Source organism: Myodes glareolus, chromosome 5, assembly GCF_982192425.1.
Source record: "Myodes glareolus chromosome 5, mMyoGla1.1, whole genome shotgun sequence".
Lineage (NCBI taxonomy): Eukaryota > Metazoa > Chordata > Mammalia > Rodentia > Cricetidae > Myodes > Myodes glareolus.
In genome coordinates, this window is record NC_142030.1 from 96,975,854 (window position 1) to 97,003,405 (window position 27,552).

A 27,552-nucleotide genomic window follows, 5' to 3' on the forward strand; every position below is an offset into this window, starting at 1 on the left:
TCCCTCTCTGTTGAGTAATGGTCTCTCACTGTCCTAGAGCTCACCAATTCAGTTAGAATGGTTAACTGTTGAGCCCCAGGGATCCACCTTTCTCTGTCTTCACAACACTGCAATTACAAGTGTAGGGTCTGGGGATTGAATTCATGTACCCATGCTTGCAAGGAAAGCACTTTACCAACTGAGCCATCTTTCCAGTCCAGTTTCTTTCTTAAATTAGTAACAGATTTCCTCATGTTGCGTATGTATATATATATATATATATATATATATATATATATATATATATATATATATATATGTATGTATACACACACACACACACTACTCAGTTTTGCTTGCTATCCCAATACAAGCTCCGCTGCCGTCTTCCTGCACTTCCGACCCTTTTGTACCCTCTCTCCTCTTCCATTTTCATATCACGAGTGTCTGCTACTCTCCACAGCCTTCTCCCTTAGGGCTCTTTCTCCTGGCCTCTTGTGACCCCTTCTAGTCTTCTGACACCACACACACTCACTCCCACATCAACATGCATATATAAAAAGGAGAAGCCAGGCTCTGCCTACGAGAAAGAACATGAAGTGTTTGTCTTTCTTGGCCTAGGCTACCTCAATTATTCCCCCCCAATTCCATCCATCTTCATGCAAATTTCATGTTTAATGGCTAAATAAAATTTTATCATGTCCACAGACCACATTTTCATTAGCTCTTCATCTGTTGATGAACATCTCGGTTGGTTCCATTTCCTGGCTATTGTGAAAAGAGCAGCAATGAACATGGATGAGCCAGTGTCTCTGCAGTAGGATGTAGAGTCCTTTGGGTACACGCCTCAGATTTTTCAGTCAAGTGTACTTCTTTGTTCCGTACCAGGGAAGTTTCTAGAAGCCAGCCAACAATAATCAGGCTCTCAGTTCCTGCCCTGCTGTGACTCAGGGTGAGTGTTAATACAGAATGTTTCGTGTAAATTAGATTTGTCAACTCAAATGCCCAGGGAAATCAGGCCTGGGCACAAAAAGGAGAAGTTGGCCAGTTTACGGTACCCAGAGAATGTGGGCCTGGTTAAAGGCTGCACCCTCCTTCTGGGTTTCAGGAGAAAAGAGTAGATACCTCTGCTGACAGAAAACTAGCAGGACTGGGCAGACAGCTCGGTGGACAAGCACAAGGACCTGAGCTGAGCCTTCAGGATCACTGAAGAGCCAGATGCACCAGTAAGACCTGCTTGTCACCTCAGCATTGAGGTCAGAAAGCAGGAGCACCCCAGGGGGCTCTCTGGCTGGTTGTATTGGTGAGTTCTGGTTCAGTGAGAGAACCTAACTAGACAAGATAAGGTGGAGAGTGAAAGGGAAAGATGCCTGATCCACATGTACATGTATGTGTGGAGTACCTGCACACAAACACATATGTAAAACACATGCACACAAGCATATATGTATAACACACGCCTGCATATAGGCACATATGTGCAACACACACTTGCACACATACTCATGTGTCTAACACACACACCTACACACAGAAACATATGTGTAACACACATACTTGCACACATACTCATGTGTCTAACACACACACCTGAACACAGACACATATGTATAACACACGTACACCAGCGCACAGACACACACACACCAAAGATGCAGGAACTAATAAAAAAAATCGAAAGCCTGGTTTGAGGGAGTGGATAATTTAACACAGGGCAAGAGAAGTCTCAGCTGCATTCAGGGACTTTGCCACTACTTATGGGGCCTGAACCAAACCAGGGACAGTGCTCTTAAGGGCTTCAAGGTAATGGATTCCGCCCCATCACACCTTAACCCCTCCCCTAAAATCCAAGCTTCATTGTCACAGCTCAGCTCTATCCTGACAGGAGCAGGCCCAGGGGCTGTGTGCGGCGCCATGGGTAATGCTTGCCTAGCAAGTATGAAAGCCTATGTTTGAGCCCCAGCAGCACACAAACTGTGTCTAGAGGGGCAACTCTGTCACATAACCTGGCACTGGAGAGCTAGACGTTGGAGGGTCGGGAGTTGAAGGTCACCTTCGACTACATAGTGAGTTTAAGCCCAAACTCTGCATTTCTCAGAGTGAGATTTAGTACATGAACAAGTCAGTGTGTGTGTGTGTGTGTGTGTGTGTGTGTGTGTGTGTGTGTGTGCACGTATGTGAGGTATATATGCCTGTGAGACTAGAGGAGGGCATTATGTATTCTCTATCACTCCCCACATTATTCCCTTGAGACTAATTCTCTCACTGAACCTGGAGTGCACTGTTTTTCATCTAGGCTAGTGGCTAGCAAGCCCTAGAGATCTTCCTGTCCCCACATCCCCTCCTCTGAAAGGCTCTGGTTATAGGTTATAGCTGGCTTTATATGTAGATTTTGCAATCTGAACTCAGGTCTCTTCTCATATCCACTCCCCAGTTCACAACGGGTCCATTTTCAACTAGAAATCCGTGTAGCCAGGAGTTACTCAGCTGTGAATTCAGCTGGCTTTGAACCTCCAGAGCGTCACCAGCCCCTTGGGGTTTGTCTGGAAGCGGAACTGAGCCAGCTGGTTTTCGGGTGAGTGGGTGAGCCGCAAAGCAGGCCTATGGGGTTTGTGCGGCCAGGCTGCCTACATAAAGGGCAGAAGCCTTCTCCCCACCCCATCCACCACACCTTTGGTCAACGAGGCAGATTCTGCAAGAGACCTCTCTACAGCTCTGCACTGTTCTGAGTCTAGAAGTCAGCAGGTGTGGGCTGTGCTATGGCATAAACCAACACTTGCTTGATGCCAGCAGCTGCCTATTTACTTATTTACAGTACAAACCCAGCATCTAGTGATGGGGTGTGGTTCAGTCTGTAGAGTTGCCTTGCCTGGGTTCCATTCCCAGACTGCCTTGAACTAGGCCTGGTGGCACAGTCCCTGCTTTTGCGTGGTGGAGACAGGAGAATCAGAAGTTCAAGGTCATCCTCAGCTACTGGAATATTGGCTCTAAAACAGACAGATTAATAAATAAATAAAAATAAAAAGAACAAAAATAACCTGATCAAAAATGTGCATCTTCAGAAACCAAGTCCTCTGATTGTCTTACCCAATGCATCTTACTTAATTTTTTTTCATTGATATATCTATGTTGTTTAATGCTAAGATGGATTGCTTTATTCTGTTTTTCTTCTTTTTATTTTGATCGTGGGTTGCTTCTAAAGAGTCACATCCTGTTTTGACTCTGCACCTGCTCTCATGAGGAAGGGCAGGCGTATGCCTTTCCTTTTTGTAGGGACATGGGCTCTGAAAGCTGAAGTCTAAGATTGTCGGTAGCTGGTGGCAGAATCTGGGTTTGAGCCCTGGTCTCTTTTGCAGGACTGCCTCCGGCTCCTGGTTCCATGGGCTTGTGTGTCTCTGCTGCCCACTGGCTTTCAGGGCTTAGCCCTCTAGAACATTTCACCCCTTTTCCCTTCCTTCCTTCCTTCCCTCCCTCCTTCCCTTCCTTCTTTTCCCCTCTCACCTTCTTTCACCTCGCTTCTCTCTCCTTTCTCACTTTGTGTCTTCTTTTCCTCTTTTCCTGCTCCTCACATATGACCCTTGGCACTTGTGTGACGCCCTCCCACACAAAAATAAATCAATGTAGTTTTAAAAACTGTAAAGCCATCCTTGTCTGGTCACTTCCTGCCTGCCATCTGCTTTGTGTTGACCTTCATCCCTGGTCACTTGCACGGTGGAAACACCCCCACCTTTACCCCTGCTCAGCTTCTCCCTGCCAGTGGGATCTCTTGAGCATGGCTTTAGAACAGTGGTTCTCAACCCCCCTAATGCTGGGCTCTTCCGTACAGTTCCTTGTGTTGCGGTGACCCCCAACCATAAAGTTAGCTTCCTTGCTACTTTGTAAGTGTAGTTTTGCTACTGGTAATGTAAATACCTGTGTTTTCTGATGGTCTCAGATGATCCCTGTGAAAGGGGTCGCAACCCCCCTCCCCCCAGTTGAGAGCTGCTGATACAGAGACGAGGCATCTGGCAGAAGGAAAGGAGAGAACGGCTGTGTCTGAAGGAACAGCCGGGACACGGGGCTAAAGGAGCGTTTTCCTGGTCTTGCTGTCCACTAAATGCCTCATTGGCCTCTGCAACGAGGGTCTCATTTGGGGAGGGTATTTCTACGGGTCCCATATGTCGCCAGTGAGGTCTCTGAGGCTCATAGCAACGGTGTTAAAGATGTGAGATCGGAGATTCCAACTGTGAACTGAAGTTCCCAGAAGAGAAGAAAATGCTTCCTGCCCGGGAAAGACTCTTCAAGGCTGATTGACTGATCACGTGATTGGGCTGAGTTGGAATGTTGCCAGTCTGAAGCCAGATTGTTTGTGGCTGGTTTTAGCCTCTCCTTCATAGCTGTCTTTGCCTGCCTCTGTGACTGACCTCCAACACCCATGACTGTAATGTGAAAGCTGGAAGAACTTGGTAACTTGACCACTCACTCCAACCCAAAGCAAGGATGTCATCACACAGCATCTGAAACGATCCTTACAGAGACGTCCCCAATTTTCCGAACCCACCTACCTGGTATTCCAGGCCGTATATTTAAAAGCCCCTTGACTTATGACTTTCTTTATTCCGTTAGTGTAAAATCTTCATGAGGTAAAGACACTTACCATGCCAGCTCTACAGCCTGGAGTCTGCACAAACTTAGAAAGAAAAAATTGACTCCACAAAGTCGTCCTCTGACTTCCATATGTGCACTGTGGTGTACACACACACACACACACACACACACACACACAGACACATACAACACACAAAATACACACACACAAATTAACTATCTTTTTTTTAAGGTAGCTGGGTCCTGAGAAATGACATCTGAAGTTGACCTTTGACCTCTACATGCTTGCACGCACACACATATAAGAATACGCAGTCACAGAATTTGTCAATGTTGATCGAAACGTGTACTTGAAACACAGGGGCTGTGCTTAGCCTCCTGTTGTGAGGTCAGCTAGGAGTCCACTGAGCTCTACCTCGGACAAATGAGTCGCCATGAAGGCAGGGTTTGTTCTCCCAGTGGTGACCCAGACACTCTGCTGACGACACTGTTTACCTGTGCTATAAATAGATGGTGTGGAAGACAATGTGTTTGATTAGACAGGAAAGCTAAACAGGGAGCTAAATATAGCAGCAGTCCCCAGAGGAGCTATGTTGGAAACACGCATGACCTCGTGGCACATCCCATGAAGGACCCTGGCAGCTTGGGCGCCTGAATGTTCATCTGCATCAGCTTCTGAGGTGGGAGCAGGTTGTCCTCCTGCTCTCCTGACTGTCAGCTCTGGTTTCCTGGGAGACTCAGGAGTCTCCAATGGGTCTTTTCCCTGGCTCCGGGAACCTTTGTTTTTAATGAGTGTGTTGTATCTGTGAGCAACCCGCCATGTTGTGCTTTCTTCCCCAGAGATAGTGTTCTTTAGCTCGACACCTCACTAGACCTTCGGGGCATTTCCGCAGTGGGTGGAGGCGTGGACCGGCCACCATCTTACAACAAAGACACATTCTGGCTAAGGGAGAGAGCCACCGACTCTGGAGGGTGATGTGAATGATATGCAGCCTCAGAGGCAGTGAGTGGACCCACGTTCCCTGACAACTGATCAGAGGCTCTCCCTGAGGACTCAGGGTTGCAAAGTCAGTCTCCTCAGGGAGCTTCTAAAGATAGCTGTGTGATAGACGCAGTCCCGAGACCCCAGCCCCACATAAGACTCAGTCAGTTCCAAGTCTAGGACCCTTCCCGTTTTTAATGATTGGAAACAACCCCTACCCCGCCCTGGCAGCTTTGGAGATTTTTAACTTGATTAGCATCGTGAAGACCCATCTTGCGGGCCTGCCATAACAAAAAGGAAAGACATGTTCATTTCTCTCCTGGTGCCAGCCGCCCTGCCCCCTCCTCTCTGAGGCAGATCTGTGTATTTAAGGTGCTGATGATGTGGTTTGAGCTCTTGCCTAGCGTGTGTCAGGTCCTGGGGTCCATCCCTGCAGCTCCCCCTAACTCCTCTCTCTCTCCCCCATTCCTACGGAGACATTCACAGATAGACATAAATAAATGAAACAAGCCTTAGAAAATAAAAACAAGACAAAACAAAGAAAACAGAGCAGACAGCGCTTCACTATTCCAACAAATCTTCCCTCGGACAACTCTAATCTCTTGGAACTTGTTTTTCTAACTGACTAACTAACTGATTAACTAACTAACTTACTTCATGCTTCTTTCTCTACGAGGTTATCATTTGGAGAAAGGAACAAACATAATTTCAAAAGCCACTTGGTGCTATAGTATAAATCCCCCCTTCACTTCCCTACACATAGGATGAGCCCTGGGTCTCGGGACCTTTCTGCATTTGGGACTGTTGTTTAGCCAGTGGTGAGACTCATACTGAACGCTTGTTTTATTTCCTAAGCTCACACTAGAATGCCTGTTTATATGGTGCACACAGTAAGTCCTAGCACAGCAAAGCAGTGGAAAGGGCGTCCTTGTAGAAATGAGAGCCTGTACTGTAAAGTTCTTGTGTTCCGTCCTCGTGTGTGTGTGTGTGTGCGTGTGTGTGTGTGTGTGTATGTGAGTGTGTGTGTGTGTATGTGTGAGTGTGTGTGTATGTGTGTGTGTGCGTGTATGTGTGTGTATGTGTGTGTGTGTGTGAGAGTGTGTGCGTGTGTATGTGTGTGTGTGTATGTGTGTGTGTGTATGTGTGTGTGTGTGTGTGTAGGGTTGTTAGAGGAGCTTGCTGCTAAGAGCTGCAGGCCTTCACAGTCTTCCTCAGTGACAGCCGCTGTGTCCTGAGTTCTGCCCACCTGCTGTCTGTCTTTACCAACTCTATCTTCATTAGCAATTCTCAAACACTACTAGCCCCAGTTTAGGTGTATTTTAATAACATTCAAGTAGCCCAGGCTGGCCTTGAACTCCTTAGGTAGATGAGGATAACCTCTTTCCCCTACTTCCCTAGTGCCGAGATTACAGGCGCGTGCCACCATGCATGACCAATGCTCGTCTAGGCACTGCACTCAGGACTCTCTTTGCCAGGCAAACACTCTATTAGCCGAGCTACATCTCCAACCAGGTTCCCCTGTGCTCAAGCTGATGTGTGAAGTAACTGTTAGCACACTGCAGTAGAACTCTGGATTTTTTTGGTTGTTATTTGTGGTGGTTACTTCCCCTATCCTGGAGTTTACACCACGAGAGAGAGACCTTTGGGAACTTGGACTTGCTACCTCCCCAGGAAGAGCTGAGTGCTTGTTGACTGAACAAAATCAGGTATGTCCAAGGCTGGTCCAGGTTAGGCCAGTACTGCAGTTAGGAAGATCAACAACCAATGGGGTCTTGCCCTTCAGGGAATCAGGGAGGTTGCCAGGGAGCCCTTGGTGGATTCTTCAGTGTCCGTAGAGAAGTACAGTAGACTGACAAAGAAGGGTGTGTCTCAGACTGCTCCCCCCATTCAAGGCTTTGACTGATCCATGGTGAATATGAGTAGGTTTGGGGGTAGCTAGACAAGCTGTATGTACATTCGTTTTTCCTTTGGAGTCTTAGCTATTAGTATTTATTCAGTTGTTACTTATGAGTACATGGGTGCGTCTGAGTGAACGTGTACCGCGTGAGCACATTCCAGAAGAGGGTGTTGGATCCCCTGGAGCTGGAGTTCAGGTGGTTGGGAGCCATTCAGTGTGTGTGCTCAGAACTGAACTCAGGGTCTCTGGATGAGCAACAAGCACTCTTAGCTGCTGAGTTAGCCAGCCAGCTCCAGCGAATAGCATTTAATATTTTTTTCTGTTTTGTTCTCAAATGACAAGAGCCATGAAATGCTCACGTGTGGGAGGAGCTGGCCGAGGTAATTTGCATGGAGGCCCGTTTTCTGCTTCCCACTTTTCCTCTCCTGGGTCTCTTAGGTTTGTGGTGGTTTTAGTTTCTGAGAGACAACCCAGATTCTTGACGGTAACTCTTGGGTGACCAGCTCATTTGCAGGCTGTGAGGATGAATGTGTGGTGGTGTGGTGGTGTGGTGGTGTGGTGGTGTGGTGGTGTGAGGCTCCAGTGGCCTTGACCTTGCGGTGAAATCTGCTAGCTGTGGCACAGAATATGTGCATATTGACTGTCAATCACCCAGCGAACCTACTGCAGTTGGTTGAAGGCCCTAAAGACTGAGCCCAGGTCTCCCTGAGGAAAGAGGGGGTCATTCCAGCTGTGGGTGTTAGCATCTGCTTTGACCACCCCGCTGCTTGGCCTTGCGGGCTTCTAACGGCAGACTCACCACAACCACCTCAGTGGATGCTTCTCAGTAGCTATCTGCCGTTAGCTGACTTTCTCAGGCTGGACTCTCTCTGAGACAGCAGGAATTACTATCCTGAAGTATTCTCCTTAAATGTCTATGATGAGAGCTGGGGAGTGCCTCACTATGGTAGCCCAGGGTGGACTGGAATGTATAATTCTTCTGCCTCAACCTTTCAAAGGCTGAGATTATGGGTGTGGGCCACCAGGATGGGCTTATTACTTGTTTTTGTCCAAGTTAGACACACACGCACCCTAAATTGTTTTACAAGCCTCGTTATTTAAAAAAAAAAAACAAAACTTAACCTCTTCCATAGAGACGTTTATAATTTTTAGACATCTCCACATCACTTTTATATTTTATTTTAGTTTTTATTATTAGAGTATACTTAAAAGTATTAATTGTGTGTCAGTATAATTGGATTTCTTTGTTAGCTTACTCTAGAAACTCCCTCACAAACATGTTCAGAGGTGATTCCAGAGCCCAGCAGGCTGACCATCAAGATTAACTGTCTCAGGTTATGTGATGTCATGTTTTTAGGAACCCCGAGGAGTCTCTTCCTTTAAATGTCATGATCATCAGGGGAGGAGGGTGTAGCCAGGTAGTCACCAGGGAAGAAAAGCATGGACCCAGCCAGGTGGCTCGTCTCTGCAACCATGGCAACACCCAGATATTGGAATACTCAATTTCAGAGATTCACATTCTCATATGAGAAAGCAGCAGTGTGTCTGATGCCTCATTGAGCAGAAGCCAGGATGCACCAGGGGGTGTCAGCCAGCCTCTCAGAAGGTCCCGCTGAACCCCTGGACAATCATAGCACCCTTGCTGGCAAGACTGTGGCTTCCTTCGAGGGTTCCTGTGACCCTCACATCTGTCTCAGCTCCATGGACCCCAGGAGTCACTACCTGGCAGACCCTCACCTGTCAGTCTGTCGGGGCTGGGGTGGCCCAGTCTGCTCCAAGCCCCTAAGTAACCCCAAGGGCTCCCTGTTTATCACACCACCCATCCAAGCATCAGTGTTCGACATCCTGACTTCCGAATGGTCTGATGCTAACTTACAAATTCCCAAGCCTTCCAACGAGAACACAGGGTAATTTGTCAATATGATTTAATCACCAGGGGGGAGTGAGGCTTGTGCTTGGTGCAATTTCCCCACATCTGAGGGGGCGGGGGAGGGTGGTGACGAAAAGTTCTGAAGATGAGAGTGACTGTGTTAATTTCACCTGGGGCCGTCAATCGATTCTCATGCATTATTCAGCAGGCACTGGCATTGCCCTGGTGGCGCTCTGACAACATACAGTGTCAGAATGGTTTGAAATCTGTCCTCATTAGGAAAGCAGAGGACGCCTTTTTGCAGGCATAAGCAGGCGAGCCTCCAGAGTCCTCTCTTACCTCCTCATCGCCTATGAACAGGAGAGTGGGGGTCAACAGGGGAAGGGTGGATTGGCTTTGCAGATCCGGCCCGTGTCTGACATTATCAGGGACAATGCCTCGTGTCCTGGACTTGCAACGGTTACTGTCACCTCCTATAAAGAATAAACCACACACAGGAGGTGACGACTGGCACACACTATTGAAGAAATTTCATTTTGACACAAGGTTTTCCTGTGAGCGACGGCGTGAATACAGATGCTCTGAGATGCAGCTGTCTCGGGAAGATGGCGGTGGTGCCTGGGAGGGCAGAGACACTCGGTCACACCGTGTTAGAAACTGCAGCAGGCAGGTGTCAGGTCCTGCAGACCGTGGGACACCTGTGCCCCAGGATAGCTGCGAATGTGGCCCCACACAAAACTCAGATGACAAATAGTGTTGAATGTTGGCCACCCTTGACTGTGTATGGAAACACGTGAACGAGGATGAGAATCATGGGGAAGATGCGATCAGATGTCCTTACTCTGTGTTGATGGGCAGGATATTGGGTGAACGTGGCCTGGCGAGAGAGGGTAAGTTCCATGTTGTACATCATGTACAAGTTGGAAGAGGTGGAGTTGCGTGGAGATATCCTGGCAGCCAAGGTCATTAGACCAACTAAGAGCCTGTTGTCGGTCCTGCAGGAGGCAGTACAGACAAGCCTCCACCTCTGCTCTTTTCTCTCTGACGTTTGCTTCTGGTCTCCTAAATAAGGGGGCAGTGTCAGACCCCATGAAGGTTAATCTTGGTTGTCAGATTGATTGTATCTGGAATTGATCTTTGGGCAGGATTCTCCAGGAAGGGTTAATTGAGACGGAAGACCCTCTTGGAATGGGCGGTCACCTCCTTGCCTTCACTGTTAGGTGCATTTATCCCATCATCACTGCTGCCACCGTCCTTCCCCACTATCAGAACCCAGCTTCTTCAGTTTTCCTAAGTAGACTGAAGACAGGCTGCTCTTAGGAGTTCTCCAGGCCTTCAGCACCAGATCAGGACTGCTGGGGCATGGACTGAGCAGCTGCTGGGTTCTCAGTCTTACACGTGAATATCAGATGCATATGGCCACTGTTGGCCTGGCCACTGCCAATTTAACTTATATATGTGTGTGTATATGTAGTGTATATGTACATATATGTGTGTATATATACATGTGTGTGTGTGTGTGTGTGTGTGTGTGTGTGTGTGTGTGTGTGATCATTTCTCTTCCTCTAGAGAACTCTAATACAGACCCTATGAGCTGTCCTCCTGTTTGTTAGCTCCTTGTAGTAACAATTTTTCCACTGGGAACCTAAATGGAAAAAATGCTTTACGCGTGAGGAGCCTGAGTGGAATTACTAAAACAAAAAATAAAATAAAAATAAAACTAAAAATAAACCATTTTGTGGCAAGAGCTGAGACCAGTAGATTGAGTATCAGGGCCACACAAGACAAGACCCTGAAACCTGCAACCTTGTGCAGGAATCTCAAAACCACACTGATAAAAGAATTCAGAGCCAGGCAGTGGTGGTGCACACCTTTAGCCCCAGCACTCAGGAGGCAGAAGCAGGCAGAGCTCTGTGAGTTCAAGGCCAGCCTGGTCTACAGGGTAAGTTCCAGGACAGCCAGGGTTACACAAAGAAACCCTGTCTTGAAAAATCAAAAAGAAAAAGAAAAAATAATTCAGACTGAAACATGCGTATTGTGTGGCCAACTGTATAAAATCCAAGAACAGGAGAAATTAATATATGGCTTGAAATCATAAAGCAATTATAGGGGACTGAGTTGGGGACATAAGGAAACTTTCTGGATATTTTGGTGGGGTTTATTTGTATTTTACCACTGATACAATCAGATTCAATCTCCAAAATCTTTATATTAAAGTGTTTTATTATATTTTGATTTATTTAGTGCAGGGTGGGGTATGTGTGCCACAGAGAGAGCGTGGAGTTCAGGAATGTCTTGAGGGAGTCCTCTCCTTTTATGGGTCTGGAATTGAATTCAGAGAGGGTCAGACCTAACACCAAAAGTGCCTTTACTTGCAAGAGACCAAAGCAGGGTGATCCTTGTGAGTTCCAGGCTAGCCTGGGCTACATAGTGAGTTCTTGGCCAATCTGGGCTATACTAGTGTGATTTCCAGGCCAGCCTGGGCTACACTTTGAGACCCTATATTGTTTACTTTTCTTGTTGTGACAACACACCTTATAAGAAGCAGCTTAAGGAAGGAAGGGCTTCTTCCGGCTCACAGTTCAAGAGGAACGCAGACCACCACAGTGGTGAAGGCGTGGTGGCAGGAGTGAGAGATGACTGGCCACAGCGTGGCTGCAGTCGGGAAGCAGAGTGACGACAGAAATGTAAGACCATGCTGAAGAACCTGAAGGCCTTCCCCAGGTGACCCAGTTCCTCCAGCAAAGATTGGTGTCAAAGATTCCACAGTGCCCCAAACAGCGCCCAGCCAGGGACCAATATGCTCAAATGTGTGACCCTGTGGGGGACATTTCCACTTGACAGCAAAACCATCCGAAGATGAGAAGGATTGCATTCAGGACCAGCTGACTGAGGAGGTGATGTTTTCAGAGAGAAAGGGGACGATGGAAGGGCATGAAGACCGAACTTCCAGGCAGGCAGAAGAGCCTATACAACGATGGGATAGGAACACACAGTATCCATACTGAGGGACCAGAAGGAGGTCAGCATGACTCCGGCAGAATTAAAATAGCAGGTGAAGTGGAGGGGTCAGATCCATCCGGTAGCTTTGGCTGGCCTGGGATCTTCTGATCTGTTGTGGAAATCGAGAATTCTATCTCATGGGGACTTTGATTTACCAGCCCACATGCTGTCAACTGGGGCAACGCTGGGGCCTGGGATCTCCCAGGAGAAAAACTCACTGGAGAACCTGGTCTGGCTGGCAGGGTCCTTAGCCTCACACACAATGACAGATGTCACACGTCAGCACTAGAATCCTCACCTAGTGCAGGTTTTATCAGCTCCTCTCTAATTGCCTTTGAGCCTTAAAAAAAGAGCTGTAATTTTCTCCACCTTCCAGTCTGGGCTGAAAGAACCGAAGGGGGTGGGTAGCCTTTGTTAGACTGTGAGGGAGAGTCAGCAGATGTGAACTTGGAGTACAGGTCTTTGCCAATGGGCTGAGGTCACCCCCACCTCACCCTGCTCTCCAAGCCTGTTTCCTTACTGCAGTGTGAAGTGGCTTCTCCCTAAGGCTGGGTCCAACTCTGCTGCTGTGTGAGGTCATGGATCCCTCTTGACAGCAGGAGGGAGGCTTTCTCCTCTGGCGTGGTCACATATGGAGCTCAGATTGTGTCCCTGATTCGCTCTGCTAGGTGAGATGGGGTTAATTTGACGTAGACCGGAGTGTAGAATTCAAAATTTTGTATGTATGTGTTTGTGGGCATGTTTGTGTGTGTGCAGGTATATGTCTGTGGTGTGTGCCTTTGTGTGTATACAAGTGGAAGACAGGATAACTGCCTACCTTATTTTTTGAGACAGAGCTTCTCACTGAACCTGTAACTCATCCATTAGGCTAGGTTGTTTGGTCCGTGAGTCCTTTTCCTTGGCACTGGGGTGATGAGGGCATACCACAATGCCCGGCTTTTTCATGTGGGTTCTGAGGGTGGAAACCAGGTCCTCCTTCTTGCAAGAGGAACACACCAGAGACTGAGCTACCACCTAGCCGAAGCATGCTTTCAGCATCTAGAATCTGCCAAGTGCTTGGATTCCTCTACCAGCTGTTTGTCCTGCCAAGCTAAGGTGTTGTTTTTCACACTTTGGGACCAATGAAGTTGGAAAATTAGAGTCTGTCCATTATTAGCTCTTCACAAAGGCACGCCACTCACGGGGACTGATCAACAGCCACTGTCACATGCCATCTGAAAGGCAAGAGGCATTTGAGGGCAGATGAGGTGGCTTCTTGTAAGATGTCCTTCAGCATGGGTCAGGCACTGCCCTAGTTTGATTTCTGTTGCTCTGATAAAACACCTTGACCAAAAGTAACGTAGGGGAGAAAGGGTCTATTGGCTTGTCATTCTGGGTCACATCACAGTCCACCACTGAGGGAAGTCAAGAGAGGAACTCGAGCAGGAATCACACATAGAAGAAGGCTCTGTTGGTTATCTTGCTTTTTTCTCTTCTCTTCCATCTCCATCTCTTTCTCTTCCCTCTCTCCCTATCCATGAACACACACACACACACACACACACACACACACACACACACACACACACTTGATCTGGGCAGTTTCTCAGTTGAGGTTCCCTCTTGTGGCTCTAGGTTGTATCAAGTTGACAATAAATTGAATACGCACAGAGGCTTGAGTGGTTCGGTGGTTGATAGCGAGCGCAGACAGCTCCCAGAGGACCGGGGTTCAGTCCCCTTGCACCTGTGCGGTGACTTACAGCTGTCTATAACTCCAGTTCCAGGGGATCCAACGCCTTCTCAGGCCCATGCAGGCACTAGGCACAGATGTATATATGCATAGAGCAAAACCTAACCAAACCAAACCGAAACCAAAACAACAAACAGTTGAGGGGCACAGACACTATCTAAGACCATTTGGGCCACTGCCACAGTGTACCATGGACTAGGGTTCCGTCTCCAAGCAATGCTTGCTTCTTATAGTCCTGGAGATGGGGAAGGCAAGACACTAGCAGACAGATGTTGTCTTCTTGCCTTGTCTCCACACAAGGGAGTTTTCTGAGGTCGCTTCATAAGAAGGTCACTACTCCTGTTTGTGGTGGTAATCCTGATTGTCACCTTGGCAGCATTCTACAACAGTGGTTCTCAACTTCCCTAATGCTGTAGCCACTGAGTACAGTTCCTCATGTTGCGGTGACCCCCAGCCATAACTTTTCCTTGCTACTTCATAATTATAATTTTGCTGTTGTTATGAACCATAATGTAAACATCTGTTTTCCGATGGTCTTAGGTGAGCCCTGTGAAAGGGTCATTTGTCATTTGACCCCAAAGGAGGCATGACCCACAGGTTGAGAACCACTGATCTAGACTCACATTGGAGACAAGCTTCCAGGCACACCTGTGAGGGATTACTTAGATTTTTTTTTTTGCCCTTCATGAGGGATTCTCATGATTAGACTCTTCTTTCTGCGGCAGACTGTTGATGGACCCACTCCTGTGCAGGTGATGACAGCTCCTGAGAGGGCTGTGTGGGTCCTGACTAGGGAGTCTCAGCCTGTGACCAAACATCCTAGGTGGCTTACCAACGATGGAGATTTACTACTCACGCTTCTGGGACTGGAAATCCAAGGATCATGGTACCGAACCTTGGCGCTAAAGCTTTGACGTCCTGTGAGGACTTGCTTCCTGGTTCAAAGGTGGCTGACCTTTCTGTGTCCTCATGTGGACAGGTATTAAGAGGTGACAGTTCTGTGAGACGGATTATTTGAAAATAATTATAAGTTTGAAAATGTTTTAGCTCTGTGTTCCATGTATGTAGATATAGGTTTGTATGTGTATGTGTTCATATGTGTGCGTGTGTGTGTGTGTGTGTGTGTGTGTGTGTGTGTGTAATTGGTCTGGGCCTGTTGATTAGATCAATCTTTCTGGAAAGTGATCCTCAGGAATCCAGTCATCTAGGCCTGGGATTGCACCATACCTGGCTTGTTTTATGTTGGTTCTGGAGATCAAACTCAGACCATCCACTTGAGGGGACAACATTTTCCCAACTGAGACACCCCTCCACCCGTGGACACTTCAGATCCATGAAGAATCTATGTGCAGAAGGTTCATTTCCTCCATCCAGGGTCCCCATGTCATCATCTCACAACCCCAATGTGTCCTCCCCACGATGGGCTCATAACACTATAGACAAAGTTATGGATGCAGTGTTAATTTCCCAGCTTTTCCGCTGATGCTTTTAGCCCCTGAACCTACCCTCAAATGCCAGGCTAGATTTAATTACCAAACCTCCCAGTGTTCAGTCGGTGACAGGTTCCAGATGTACCTTTGGTATATGAGGAATGAAGGTCAGGTGTTTTCAAAGCGATATTTTAGTTTAGGATTGCTTGATAGTCTCCGCATTAAATGGAGGCCATGGATTTGGGGTGAGTCACAACAGAGGCACGGTCCTATCCCCTCAGAAAACGTGTGACACAGCTTATGTTAGCCTCAATTACTCTGCCGGGTGGAGTCTGGTGGATTTAAGCCCTCTAGTGCTACCATTCCCCCATTTCTCTAATTTTTATTGCATTTTAAACTTAGTGTGTGTGTGTGTGTGTGTGTGTGTGTGTGTGTGTGTGCACGTGCGTGCACTCGAGTGTGTGTGTATACTTGCCACAGCATGGGTGGAGGACCATGAACAACCTTGGCAGTCGGTTCTCTCCTTTTACCACATGGGCCCCAGGGATTGAGCTCATGCCAGCAGGCCTGGCAGCAAGCATCTTCACCCACAGAGCCATCTCAACTGCCTTGGTTTCCCTTCCCTTTGTTGGAACTGCTAGTTTTGAGGCTCTAAGTCCAGCCCAGATTCGAGGAGAGCTGGTGATCCTGGGGTAGTTGGTCTTCCTAGGAGGAAGAGATAAGAATTTGCGGGCACATACAGTCAAAACTGCTACTGTCAATGGTGCAAGATTATGGGGAGGGGGCCGAGATGCTTTCACATTGTACAGAAACCCCAAGTCCAGAGAGTGATTTTTTTTTTAAATGATGTAGTTTAGTTTCAGTCCTGGCAAGGCAAACTGTCTCCTTTGTCCCTGCGTCTGTCACTAGGATAGCAATTTTATTAATAAACTGCTTAAGGATGATCCTATTTCTCTCTAAATATCTGCTACCGTGCTGAATTTCTGCTGGCAGTTGCATTTTAATCCGGGAGAACCTGGAGGCTCTGTCTCAGGGGAGCAAGGCGTGGGAGCTCAAAGGGGATCTCAAGGGGCCTGATGTCAGGAGACAGCAATGAAGACGCCAGCCTTGAACATGTGACTCACCCATTTGCTTGCAAACGTTAATGCAGCACCTACAGGAAGTGTGAAAAATCACGTCAACAGTGGACTATTTTTAGGCACCATTTTTTCCCACCTTGAAGATTATCTTTGAAATCTCAATTGTGTGAATGAAAAAAAAAACCACATAGGGTTTTAAGTATCTCTAGATAGAAATGATCCTGTGGCTAAACCAGTTTGTTCTGTGAGAAAGGGTTCTTGGGCAATGACGTGGTCCCCAAATTCTCAATTACCTGCTTTGTGAATTATCTAGAGAATACTACTTAGACATCATTCCTGGCATTATAACCAATCCTGTTAACAATCAATGATTGCTGTGTGTTCTAGCAGAATAGCAAGAAGGGGGAATACATAATGGCTTTGTAAATATTAGTCTGGCTATTTTTAATAATCCTTTCTCAACTCCAGGCACACAGGTGACCACCTGCAGTATACTGCCACCTGGTGGCAGCGTGTCTGACCGCTCCCTTATACTTTACACAACGCTGGTGGGGAAGATGCCTGCACTAGCAAGAGATGACTTGTCAAAATCTGGAATGCTCTCTTCTAGGATGACTTCCTGTTCAGTGTCTCCATTTTAAGTGGCATCCTCTGCAGCGTCCTGGCTGTGCTGAAGTTTATGCTGGGGAAGGTCCTCACAAGCAGGGCTCTCATCACGGACGGTGAGTAGTGCAGGCGTTTCTTGCCCGAGGGCTGAGTGCTGAGCCAGGGCAGGGGCATCTGGATGCTGGCAGATGCTGGTCTTGCAAGTGAATCTGACAACTCGGGGATCCATTTACCACCAGCCCTATTCCCCAGACTTCTTACTTTGTGATTCTTGGAACTCTCACGCCAAAGCAGGCGTCTACTACCCTAAGTTTAATCATATAAAACAGAGCAGAAATGACTGGGTTTCTTTTTTTCTTTCTTTTTTTTCTTTTTTTTTGTTTTTCAAGACAGGGTTTCTCTGTAGCTTTGGAGCCTGTCCTGAGATTAGTTCTTGTAGACCAGGCTGGTCTCAAACTCCACAGAGATGCACCTGCCTCTGCCTTTCCAATGCTGGCATTAAAGGTGTGCGCCACCACCACCCGGCAGGACTGAGTTTCTTTTGGTTTCCTGAGATGGGGTCTTGTATGGAGCTCAGGTTGGCCTTGGACTTTCCTTTCTCCTATTCAGCCTCCCATGTATGGGGATTACAGATGTGTCCCACTATACCTGGCCTTTTATTTTCTTAAGGAAAGAAATAAAGCTAGGGATATAACCAGTTCATAGAGTGCTTGCCTAGCATGCACAAGGCTTGGGGGTTTGAGTCTCAGTAGGGTATTGTCTGGTGTAGTGGTGCATACCAGGCATCCAGCACTAGAGACATGGGGGCAGGGGGACCATAAGTTCAAGGTTACCCTTTGCTCCATAGTAAGTTCAAGGCCAGCACAGGCTACATGAGACCTTGCCTCAAAAAGCAAGCAAGACATCAGTCAAGTTTCTTTAAACTGGAAGGATTGTAGGCTGAGACTGTCTTTCTCTGAGGAATGTATCTGTGGTCCAGGTTCTTAAAGCAGAAGAAAATAGAGCCTGGTGGGGTCTTGGTCTCTCTAAGCTGTGGATTCTGTGTTTCACCACCTGGTGCCTGGGGTGGGGGCGGGTCCCAGAGTAGTCAGAACAGCCTGCTCAGCTCCTAGGATGGGGACAGCACAGGCAATCCCACGGTCATTTCCAAGGTAGACCTATCAGTCCCCCGGCTCTGCTGGCTTGCAGAGGCCTGGGGTATGTTTGCCTTCTGCTGTCTCCACCTGCGCTGCGGTGAAGCCTGAAGCCTGAGCATGGACTCAGCAGTCAGAGCCACCGCCAGACCTGTCCACGATCACAAAGACCACCTATGGCTGTGACAAACACCCCAATCAATTCAGCTTAGGGGGAAAGAGTTTATTTGGCTCATACTCCCAGGTCCCATCCCATCATTTCCAGGTAATCAAGAAAGGGATTTGAAGGAGTTCATCACATCCACAGTAGAGGGCAGAAAGAATGAATGTGTGCTTGCTTGTTAGCGATTGGCTAGCTTTTCCACTCAGCTATAGCCCAATGCCCAAATTCAGGGGCCGGTGCTGCCCCCTTCAGGATTATTCCCACAGCAATTAAGTCAATAGGGACAATTCTCCAAACCCACAGGCCAACCTGACCTAGACAATCCCTCATTGAGACTCTCCCACCCCTTGATGCTTGACTGCGTCAAGTTGACAACGACCATCATTAGAGTATGACGTCATGTCTCTGCACTGATGGGCCTCGTGCCTGTGTGAGTGGTTTTCCCTTAGCCTCAGAGCTGTTCCATACTCAGAACTGTGCTTAGGCTTCCCTCAGCTTCCGACTTCCCACTACTGTACTGAGTGTCTTGCTGTGTTGCCCCTACACGGAGAGGCCGAAGGACCGTCGTGATCGTTGTTCCTCAGTCACTGTCCTCCTTGGCTTGGGAGACATGGTCTCTTATCAAGTAGACCAGACAACCAGACAGGCTGGCAGTGAGCCCCGGGCACCTCTCTCTTTCTCCGCAGAGCTGGAATTACACATGCATGCCACAATGCCTGTTTTTTTTTTTGTTGTTGTTGTTTTTTGTTGTTTTTTTTTGGTTTGTTTTGTTTTACATCAATTCTGGGGAATAGAACTCAAGTCTCCATTTATGGCCCGAGCTATCTCCTCTGCTTCCTCTGAGCTTGATTTTCTACCTAAGCAGACATGTCCGTCATGCTCCAGCTGGAGGGGAAACTCCAAAGAAAAGTCAGTAGGTGGAGCGAAAATATTTGTTCTCCAGTGGATGATTGCTGATTGGCTTCCACCAGGAAAAGGAGTTCCTACCAGCTGGAAAGGGGCTCTGGAAGTTAGTGGGGGCAGATCTCAGGGAATGACTGTTCCCTGGGCAGAAAGACAGAAGTGTGGCTATCTTATCAAATATTTAAGTAGTTGGAAGACATGACTGATGCATTCTCAAGGACCTTCTGGGTGTCTTGAGTGGGGAGAAGAAGGGAGGGAGGTGGCCACTGAAGTGGGGACAGGGTTCTGGGGAGGCAAGGAGGTGGCCGCAAGGAATGGCTAGAGAGGATGACTCGCCATGAATAATGGCAGTAGACCCCTGCTCCTACAAGGGGGTGTCTCTGGCAGATGGAACTATAGTAATTAAGCCATCTCCTCATTGTGCAATCCAGAATCTGGGCTCCAATTGTTCATTGATAAGGCTTAGGGAGCTACCTGCAACCCTCTCCTCTCTTTTGGGAAGGGTGGAGTCAGGGTTGAGGACCCCTGGCTATTCTTATTGTTGGGGGTCCATTTGTCAGTTATGAGAAGACAATATACTGCTCCATTCTGCCACCCTCAGTAGCCTGAGGCATTCTCAGACATTTAGGGACTTTAGTCTCAGCCACTTGGGATTGATGGCTTTGACGCTGAAAAGAATTTCAGAAGTAGCTGGTGTAAAAAAGTGGACTTGGCTGGCTTATTAAAGGTATTCTAATATAGTCTTCCATGAAGGTGCTCAGAAGACAGTAGACACAGCCACACAGGGGGATGCCTCTCAGGGGAGAATACGGGAAGTAAGATGTACCCCAGTGTGGGTGTGAAGTCCTCAGGGCACAGCAAGTGATTAGCTGTCATAACATTAGCCATATAGACCCTTCTGGTGTTTCTCAAGTTCCATCTCAAGGTTGCTAAGCACACACACACACACACACACACACACACACACACACACACACACACACAATTTTCCTTCTCTTATCCAACCTTCTGGAGATGTCTTGGATGGGACGATATCTTGATAAGGGGAAGTTAGGAGCCATGAGGTGACACAGAGGGTTAGTACATGCTCTTTCCCTGAAATGGGCTTTCTGGTGAGATTCCCAGAAAATTCCAGCCTTGTGGCCAAGAAGGGAGAGAAGCCTTAAGCAGCTGTCAATTACCAGGAGATTCTTGCTTGTCTGCTGGTGAATGGCCCTAGCCAGATGCCTGGGGAGGAGCTTCTTTCTCTTTTAATGCTAAACTTTCCCTACATTTCTGTCTTGCCTCACTTTGATGCATGCCTTGCAGCTGTTCCTCTGATTGAGGCAGAGCCAAGAATCTTCTCTCCCAACAGAGACCAGAAGTGACATTCTAGAACCCTTATCCTATGAGCTAGATAGCCCCTGACTTGTTCCCATGAAGTCAATGCATCCTGAACTGAAGCCCTGTGGGAGCTGGGCTCTGTGGCTCAGCCAGCCGGGTCCTTGGTGTGTGTGTGTGTGCATGGGGGACAAGTATCTTGGCATTCAAGAAGCGGGTCTTCAGGGGAAAGTGACAACTGCTAGTGGGTGGTGGGGCGGGGAGAGGGAACGGCAGTCTTCTTCTTCATGCACCTTGGAGGTTCTTGGTCCAGTGGGTTGTTTGCTCTAGATATTCAGTAAGCATGTAAACGTGCACTCAGATTGAAGGTGAAGCCAGGAATGTAGCTCTATTGGTAGGAGTGCTCGCCTGAATGAGTAAAGATCTGGATCCATTCCCAGCACCTACTAAACCAGGCATGGTGGTATAAGCCTTGGGAGGAGGGCCGGGGGATGAGTAGTTCCGGGTCATTCTTGGTGAGGATGAGGTCAGCCTGGGCTGCAAGACTAAAATAGCCCTGAGTGTAAATGAGTAATCAAAGTAAGACAACTATGCAAGCGGCCACCCTGTGGAAGTTTCCAGTAAGGGCTGGCAGTCTGGAGGAATCAGGGAACCCTCTGAGAAGAGGGGCCAGATGTCTCGTTCCTTTCCAACTTGAAAACACTCGGAACCTCTGTGAAAATCCTTATCAGACTGTTCGGCATGGAATTAAAGATTACACAGCTTAATTAGTTACCCAGATTCCAGTCTAGTCACGAAAGTCAGGCCGATGGTATTGCCAGTCAACATGGCCCCTGCTCTTCTGTGCTGTCAAGCCAGCCACAGGGTTTATTCTGTAGAACATCTCTGAGGTTAGAAGTGAGGACACAAATCTGGATCTGGTGAGTGACTGCCAGAGACTGGTTGTGTGTGTGTGTGTGTGTGTGTGTGTGTGTGTGTGTGTGTGTGTGTGGAGGGGGCACTCGAGAACTTTCAGGACCCTGTAATTCCAGTCTTGGTAGCCAGGGGCAGAAGCAGAGGCAGAGACAGGGGCAGGGGCAGGGGCAGGGGCAGGGGCAGGGGCAGGGGCAGGGGCAGAAGTAGAGGCAAGCTAGGCAGCCCAGCTAGCTTCAGGTTCGGTGAATGTCTTTAAAAAAAAAAAACCAGAATAGAATGTGATATAAGAATGACCGCTGAGGGTGACTTCTCTCTCTCTCTCTCTCTCTCTCTCTCTCTCTCTCTCTCTCTCTCTCACACACACACACACACACACACACACACACACACACACACACGGGGGCGGGGGCTGTGAGACAGTCTGGAATTAGTACCTAGTCCCTGTCTGTGAAAAAGAAGACACTAAGAGTCAGGCTATGTCATTACAAGCAGAGGACACCCCTAGAAGCCTCAAGCTGAGTTGAGTTCGCCTCAGCTGCTCACCAGGGAGTCTTTGGACAGCTGTCCGTGGTGCTGACTGATGAGGGCTGGATCAGCGGAACTATGTGGACATCTAGTGGCTGCCTGGGGAATTTCTTTTCCTCTTCTTTTCTGAGCAGGGCAGCAAGGCCGTCCTCCCCTCCAACACGCACACTACAGGGACAGCTAAGGTCACACCCCACACCCTCCTTTCCTCTCCCCATTCTTGTAGCCGGTCACTAATTATTACAGCACCATCGGCACCCTGCTCTGGGACATGGGAGACGGCAAGGAACGGGACAGAACTTCTGTCTCCCAGTTTAGTTTTCTAGTGGGAGATGGTAAAATACAAACGGCAGAAATGCCACGCTAGGGAGGAAAGAACCGTGAGAGAAACAAACTGAGGACGAGGAGGCAGGTGGGGCAGTGTGTAGAGAGGAGGATTGTGGGCACTGCGCCCCCTGCTGGGAGGGGAGGGAAGCAACAGGTATGGGAAGGCCCAAACAAGGAGGGCTTCCGCTAAGTTCAAGGCCCCCATGGAGGACATGGAATGCTTGGCAATGGGGTGTGCGTGTGAAGAGTTTGGATGTGACTAGAAATAGAAGTGTCTTTCTGCTTTATATTTTTTCTTGCCACCCCCCGCACCCATGTGTGTGTAGACACACATACATACTCATATGTGTGAGTGTTTGTGTGTGTCAGGGGCATGCCTGTAGAGGTCAGAGGACAACATTAGGTGTTGGCTCTTACCTCTCACCTTGCTTGAGACAGTGTCTCTTGTTTGCCACTGGCCAGCGAGCTTCCAGCATCAGTCAGCTGTCGCCATGTCCCATCTTGCCACAGGAATGCTGAGTTCACAGACACACAGACCTGTGCCACGGTGTCTGGCTGGGCATCGCTGCTGGGGGTGCACACCATCTGAGCCACCTCCCTAGCCCGCGGAAATAAGTCTTTCAACTGTTGTCCAGACAACCTGCAGCCTGAGAAGGCAGTGGCTTCACAGCCCAGAGGTGTGCCTCCCATCTCATCTCCAGCGGGCAAGCTACACAGGGAGAGGAAGCAAAGGCAGCCAGGCATTCCGGGTAGTCTCGCCCATTGGGCTCTGTTTCTCCTTCATCATTTTTCCTCTCGCTGTGTAAGAAGCCTCAGATTCCTCCTGAGCCAGCTGTTTCGATGGCATCCTGATTGAAGGTTAACTCGGAACAATCTATTAGCAGCGTGTATGTGCAGTTCCCTTCGACGGAATGAAGCCTGTTATGTTCGTCTGTAGTCTGTAGACTTGGTAACCTAGACTGTGGAATGTCCACTTCACATCGGTGTGTGATCTCTCTTCTTTTGCAGGGTTCAACTCCCTTGTTGGGGGAGTGATGGGCTTCTCCATCCTCCTGAGTGCCGAAGTGTTCAAACACAACGCGAAGGTCTGGTACCTGGATGGCAGCATCGGTGTCCTGATCGGCCTCACCATCTTTGCCTATGGGGTCAAGTACGGCTCTGTTTTTAATCTTTGATCACCCAGGGGGCGGGGGTGCTCTGAAAACCCTTTTTTCCCCACCCCTTTTCCAGGCAGGAGATGAAGGAAGGGTCTGATGTTTTATTCCTTTGTGCCTCGGGCACTTGAGTGCTGTGTTTGTTTTTCCTGGGGAAGTGTGAGCAAACACCTCCCCACCCCAAATAGGGCATAGAGCTGGACCAAAGTGCTGGTCCCATCCATGTCTCACTTGGTGCAGGTTCTTGGCCTTTTTCACAGGAACATGGCTGAGGAGCTACTTAGAGGCATGCAGGTTTGCTAGTTGACTTTCTAGTGCTGTGACCCACACTATGACCAAAAGCAGCTTGGGAAGGGAAGGGTTTATTTAATCTTGCACTTCTGCATCACAGCAATCAATGAGGGAGATCAGGACAGGGAATCAAAGCAGAAACCTGGAGGCAGGAGCTGAAGCAGAGGCCATGGAGGGGTCCTGTTTACTGGCTTTCTCCAACATGGCTTTCTCAGCTTGCTTTCTTATAGAACCTAAGACAACCTGCCCAGGATGGATGGCATGCCAACAAAGGGCCGGGCCATCCCATATTAATCATTAATCTAGGAAATTCCCCTACACACTTACCTACAGGCCAGCTTGAGGGAGGCATTTTCTTCATTCAATCTCCCTCTTCATGGATGACCCCAAAACGTGTCAAATTAACCAACAAAACAAAACACAACACAACTAACCAGCTCAGAGGGTGACCTTCAACCAGTGCCACCATTGGAATGCCTCACCCTAGTGAGCTCCTCATAACTGCATATATGCAATAGCCTGCACATCACCTTCCTATTCCATGTACTCCAGCATATCCCATGAGACCAGGGAAGCAGCTGGGAGGAAGGTGTGGGACAGGCTAGTGTGAAGGTTGGGATCTCAGGTGAGAGTCTGATGCCCCATCCTGCCCCGTCCTTCTCTAAGGGAATGTCGACAGGCCAGCTCTTGGGGGTCACCTGTAGGTCACTGTCGCTGCCTTGAGTACAAAGGTGGGTGTCATGCTCAGAGGACAGTGCTGCACAGCACTGACCTTTCTCACGAGATTGGAAAAGGCCTCATGGGATGCAATCTTCATTGTTGGGCAGTCTTCTACAAGTGAAGCGGGAACCCTTGGACGAGACATTCATTTTTTTTCTTCCTTGATCTTTTATCTACTAAATGGCCCCTTTTCTTCCTCAATACTCTGGGTTCAGAATTATTTTTACTATTATTATTGCTGTTGTTTGTTTTTAAGACAAGATGCCAGGTAGTCCAGACTGTCTCAGAGTCACTATGTAGCCAAGAATGGCTCTGATCCTCTTGCCTTCATCTCCAGAACGCTGTAATAAGGGTCTCCATGATGCCCAGGTGAAGGTCATCTGAGCATCCTTCCTGTCACCTGATGCCATGTGTACTGCTGGGAATCAGAGGAAGCCAGGCAGAGGCAGCCCTAGGCTTAGCAAGGCTTTACAAAAGGGACCACTCCTGGGGCTGGAGAGATGGTTCCATGGATAAAGATGTTTTTAGCCAAACCTGGTGATCTGGGTTCAATCCTCAGGACCCATATGATTAAAGGTAGGAGAGAACTGACCTCCACAGTTGCCCTGTGGTGTGTGTGCAAATACACTCATGCATGTGTGCGCGCACACACACACATACACACTAAAATGTAAAAAGAAAATTTAAATAGGCCTACTCCATGCAAAAGGTCACCCTGAAGGGAGGCAAAGCCATCTTAGCATGGGGTCCACTTACTGAAAAAGTAGCCCAATGCCAATCCCTGAATATGGCCTGTAAGGCAGGTTTTGTCCTTAGAGAGAATCGTTCCTGTTGAGGTGTTGTATTTTTAAAAGTTAAGTGCTTCCACTAGGATACTGTCCATTTAAGGATCTGCCAAGATTTTTTCCAAAGCAGCACCACTCTGTGCATTCCCAGCAGCCATGTCTGAGGTGGTCCTTGCCAACACTTGTAACTATCTCTAGGCTTGAGGACTATTTATTCAGGCATCAAAGTGAATGAAGCATCCCTACACCTTCCATTGTGGATGAACTAACATGCCAAATAAACATGGTCACATTTAAAAGGCCATACACTTTTTATCTGCAACTTCCAGAATAGATCCACTTGTAGAGCCACAGAGTAGATCATTGGTTGTCTGGGAAGAGGTGGGGAAGACAAAGCAGGGGTGACCATCAGTGTGCACAGAGGATGATAAGAATGTTCTGGAATTAAGACAGTGTGGATGAACACACAGCCTCACATATATGCAGGAAACCATTGAGTTGCATGCTTTGAAAGGGACAATGGTGGGGCATGGGGGCAGAATTAACCACGGCTAGACTTGGGGGTGGGGAGGCTCAGGTGGGGAAGCACAGCTACTTGAATTTGATCCCTGTGACCCACATCAAAAAAGAGAGCCAGCTGTGGTAGTGCATGCCTGTAATTCCAGACAGGAAGGCCATCGCCCAGCCACCCCGCCTAGCCTATTTGGTGTGTTCCAGGTAAAGAAGAGAGACCCTGCCGAGGAAAATCAAAGTGGACAAATGGACAAGGTTATCTGACTTCCACAGCCCCCCCCCCATGCATAAGCACACACCACCCATGCACCTGAACACCCAGGAAAGGACACAGATGCACACATACACAAATAACCGGTTTCCCCAAGCTCTCCTGGTATCGAGGTGACCCTGCCTGTCTTCGTTTCTGCAGGCTTCTCATCGACATGGTGCCCAGAGTGAGACAGACGCGTCACTACGAAATGTTTGAGTGAAGGCGGCTGAAGGGGCGGCAGGGACGGCCCCAGGGAAGAGCGTCACCATGGTGACGAGAGGTTTCCGCGAAGGCAGTTGGTGCCAATATTTAACTGCACATCCAGTTTCATTTGGGGAAGTTTTCGTTCATAGAGTCTGTCATCACGGGATGAGGTCGGCCTGGAGGCTGCACCTGTCCTACATCCTCACCCTGTTGCCCACTGTCAAACACATTAGGACGATGCTGACCATGGGAAGGGCTGCCACGCTCCCCAATCTCGAGCCGGAAGTGATGTTTTCTATTTCCTGGGGTCAAACAGTTCTTGAAAGCAGGCTTGGGTCTCTGCTTGATAGGAAGCCGCTTGTGGCGCTTACTGTCAGCCAAAACCAGATAGTAACTGACGGAGTCACCGCCTCCTGACACACGCGGCCAAGGCGCCTCCAGGGTCACACTCCTCTCTCCTTGCAGCCAATCCCTTCCTAACGTGAATCAACCCGTTTCATACACTTTTACTAATCTTGACACTAAGCAGATTTGTTTAGAGGGAGGCCATTCTGTTTTTTAAAGTGTTTAGTGGCATATGAGATAGCTTTGCATGGGCAGGCTAAGTAAGCACACAGCCCTTTCTTCCACATCCATGAAAACCCAGGAACCATTTTTGAGAGATGTGAAACTCTATACATTTATTTGTAATAAATAATTATAATCATTACCTGCATCTGCATGTCTCTGTATGTTATGCCGAGTGGTCGCAGTGCCTCACGGTCTGCGAGAAATGGGTCACTCCTCCAGAAGGAACGAGACGCCCCAGCTTAGGGAATGTGAGGTGTAAGTGCTGAAGACATGTCCCCCGTGCCACCGTATTCTGTAGCTCGCACAGCACTGCCCAGCTGGGCAGCCATGTTGGGCCAATAGAAACCTTCACAATTTGTATGGTATGGGAAGGTTGTATGTGTGAGCTGTCAGTGTTTGTGCCAACATGTAGGCAGTAAACATCGTGAGCAGGCTCTCTCTCATGCTCTCTCTCTCATTCTCTGCGGTGTGTGTGCGTGTCTGTGTGCACACTCGCTGTAGTGTGTGTGTGTGTGTGTGTGTGTGTGTGTGTGCGCGGGTGCTCTCTTTCCTCTGTGTGTTCACATGTGCAGGGCAAGGTTGACTTTGGGTGTCTTCCTCCATCATTTCTTCAT

The 27,552-nt window shown here is 48.3% G+C and overlaps 1 protein-coding gene across 1 annotated transcript in view; it reads left to right on the forward strand.

Moving 5' to 3' along the window:
• Positions 1-27,077, forward strand: part of Tmem163 (transmembrane protein 163) — a 189,982-nt gene extending 162,905 nt beyond the window's left edge. The window contains exons 6-8 of the mRNA XM_085688317.2: positions 17,167-17,278; positions 23,457-23,598; positions 26,324-27,077. Coding sequence (XP_085544443.2) covers positions 17,167-17,278; positions 23,457-23,598; positions 26,324-26,384 — 315 coding nt within the window. The 3' untranslated portion in view covers positions 26,385-27,077. The remainder of the gene's footprint in view (positions 1-17,166; positions 17,279-23,456; positions 23,599-26,323) is intronic.
• The last annotated feature ends 475 nt before the right edge of the window (positions 27,078-27,552 follow it).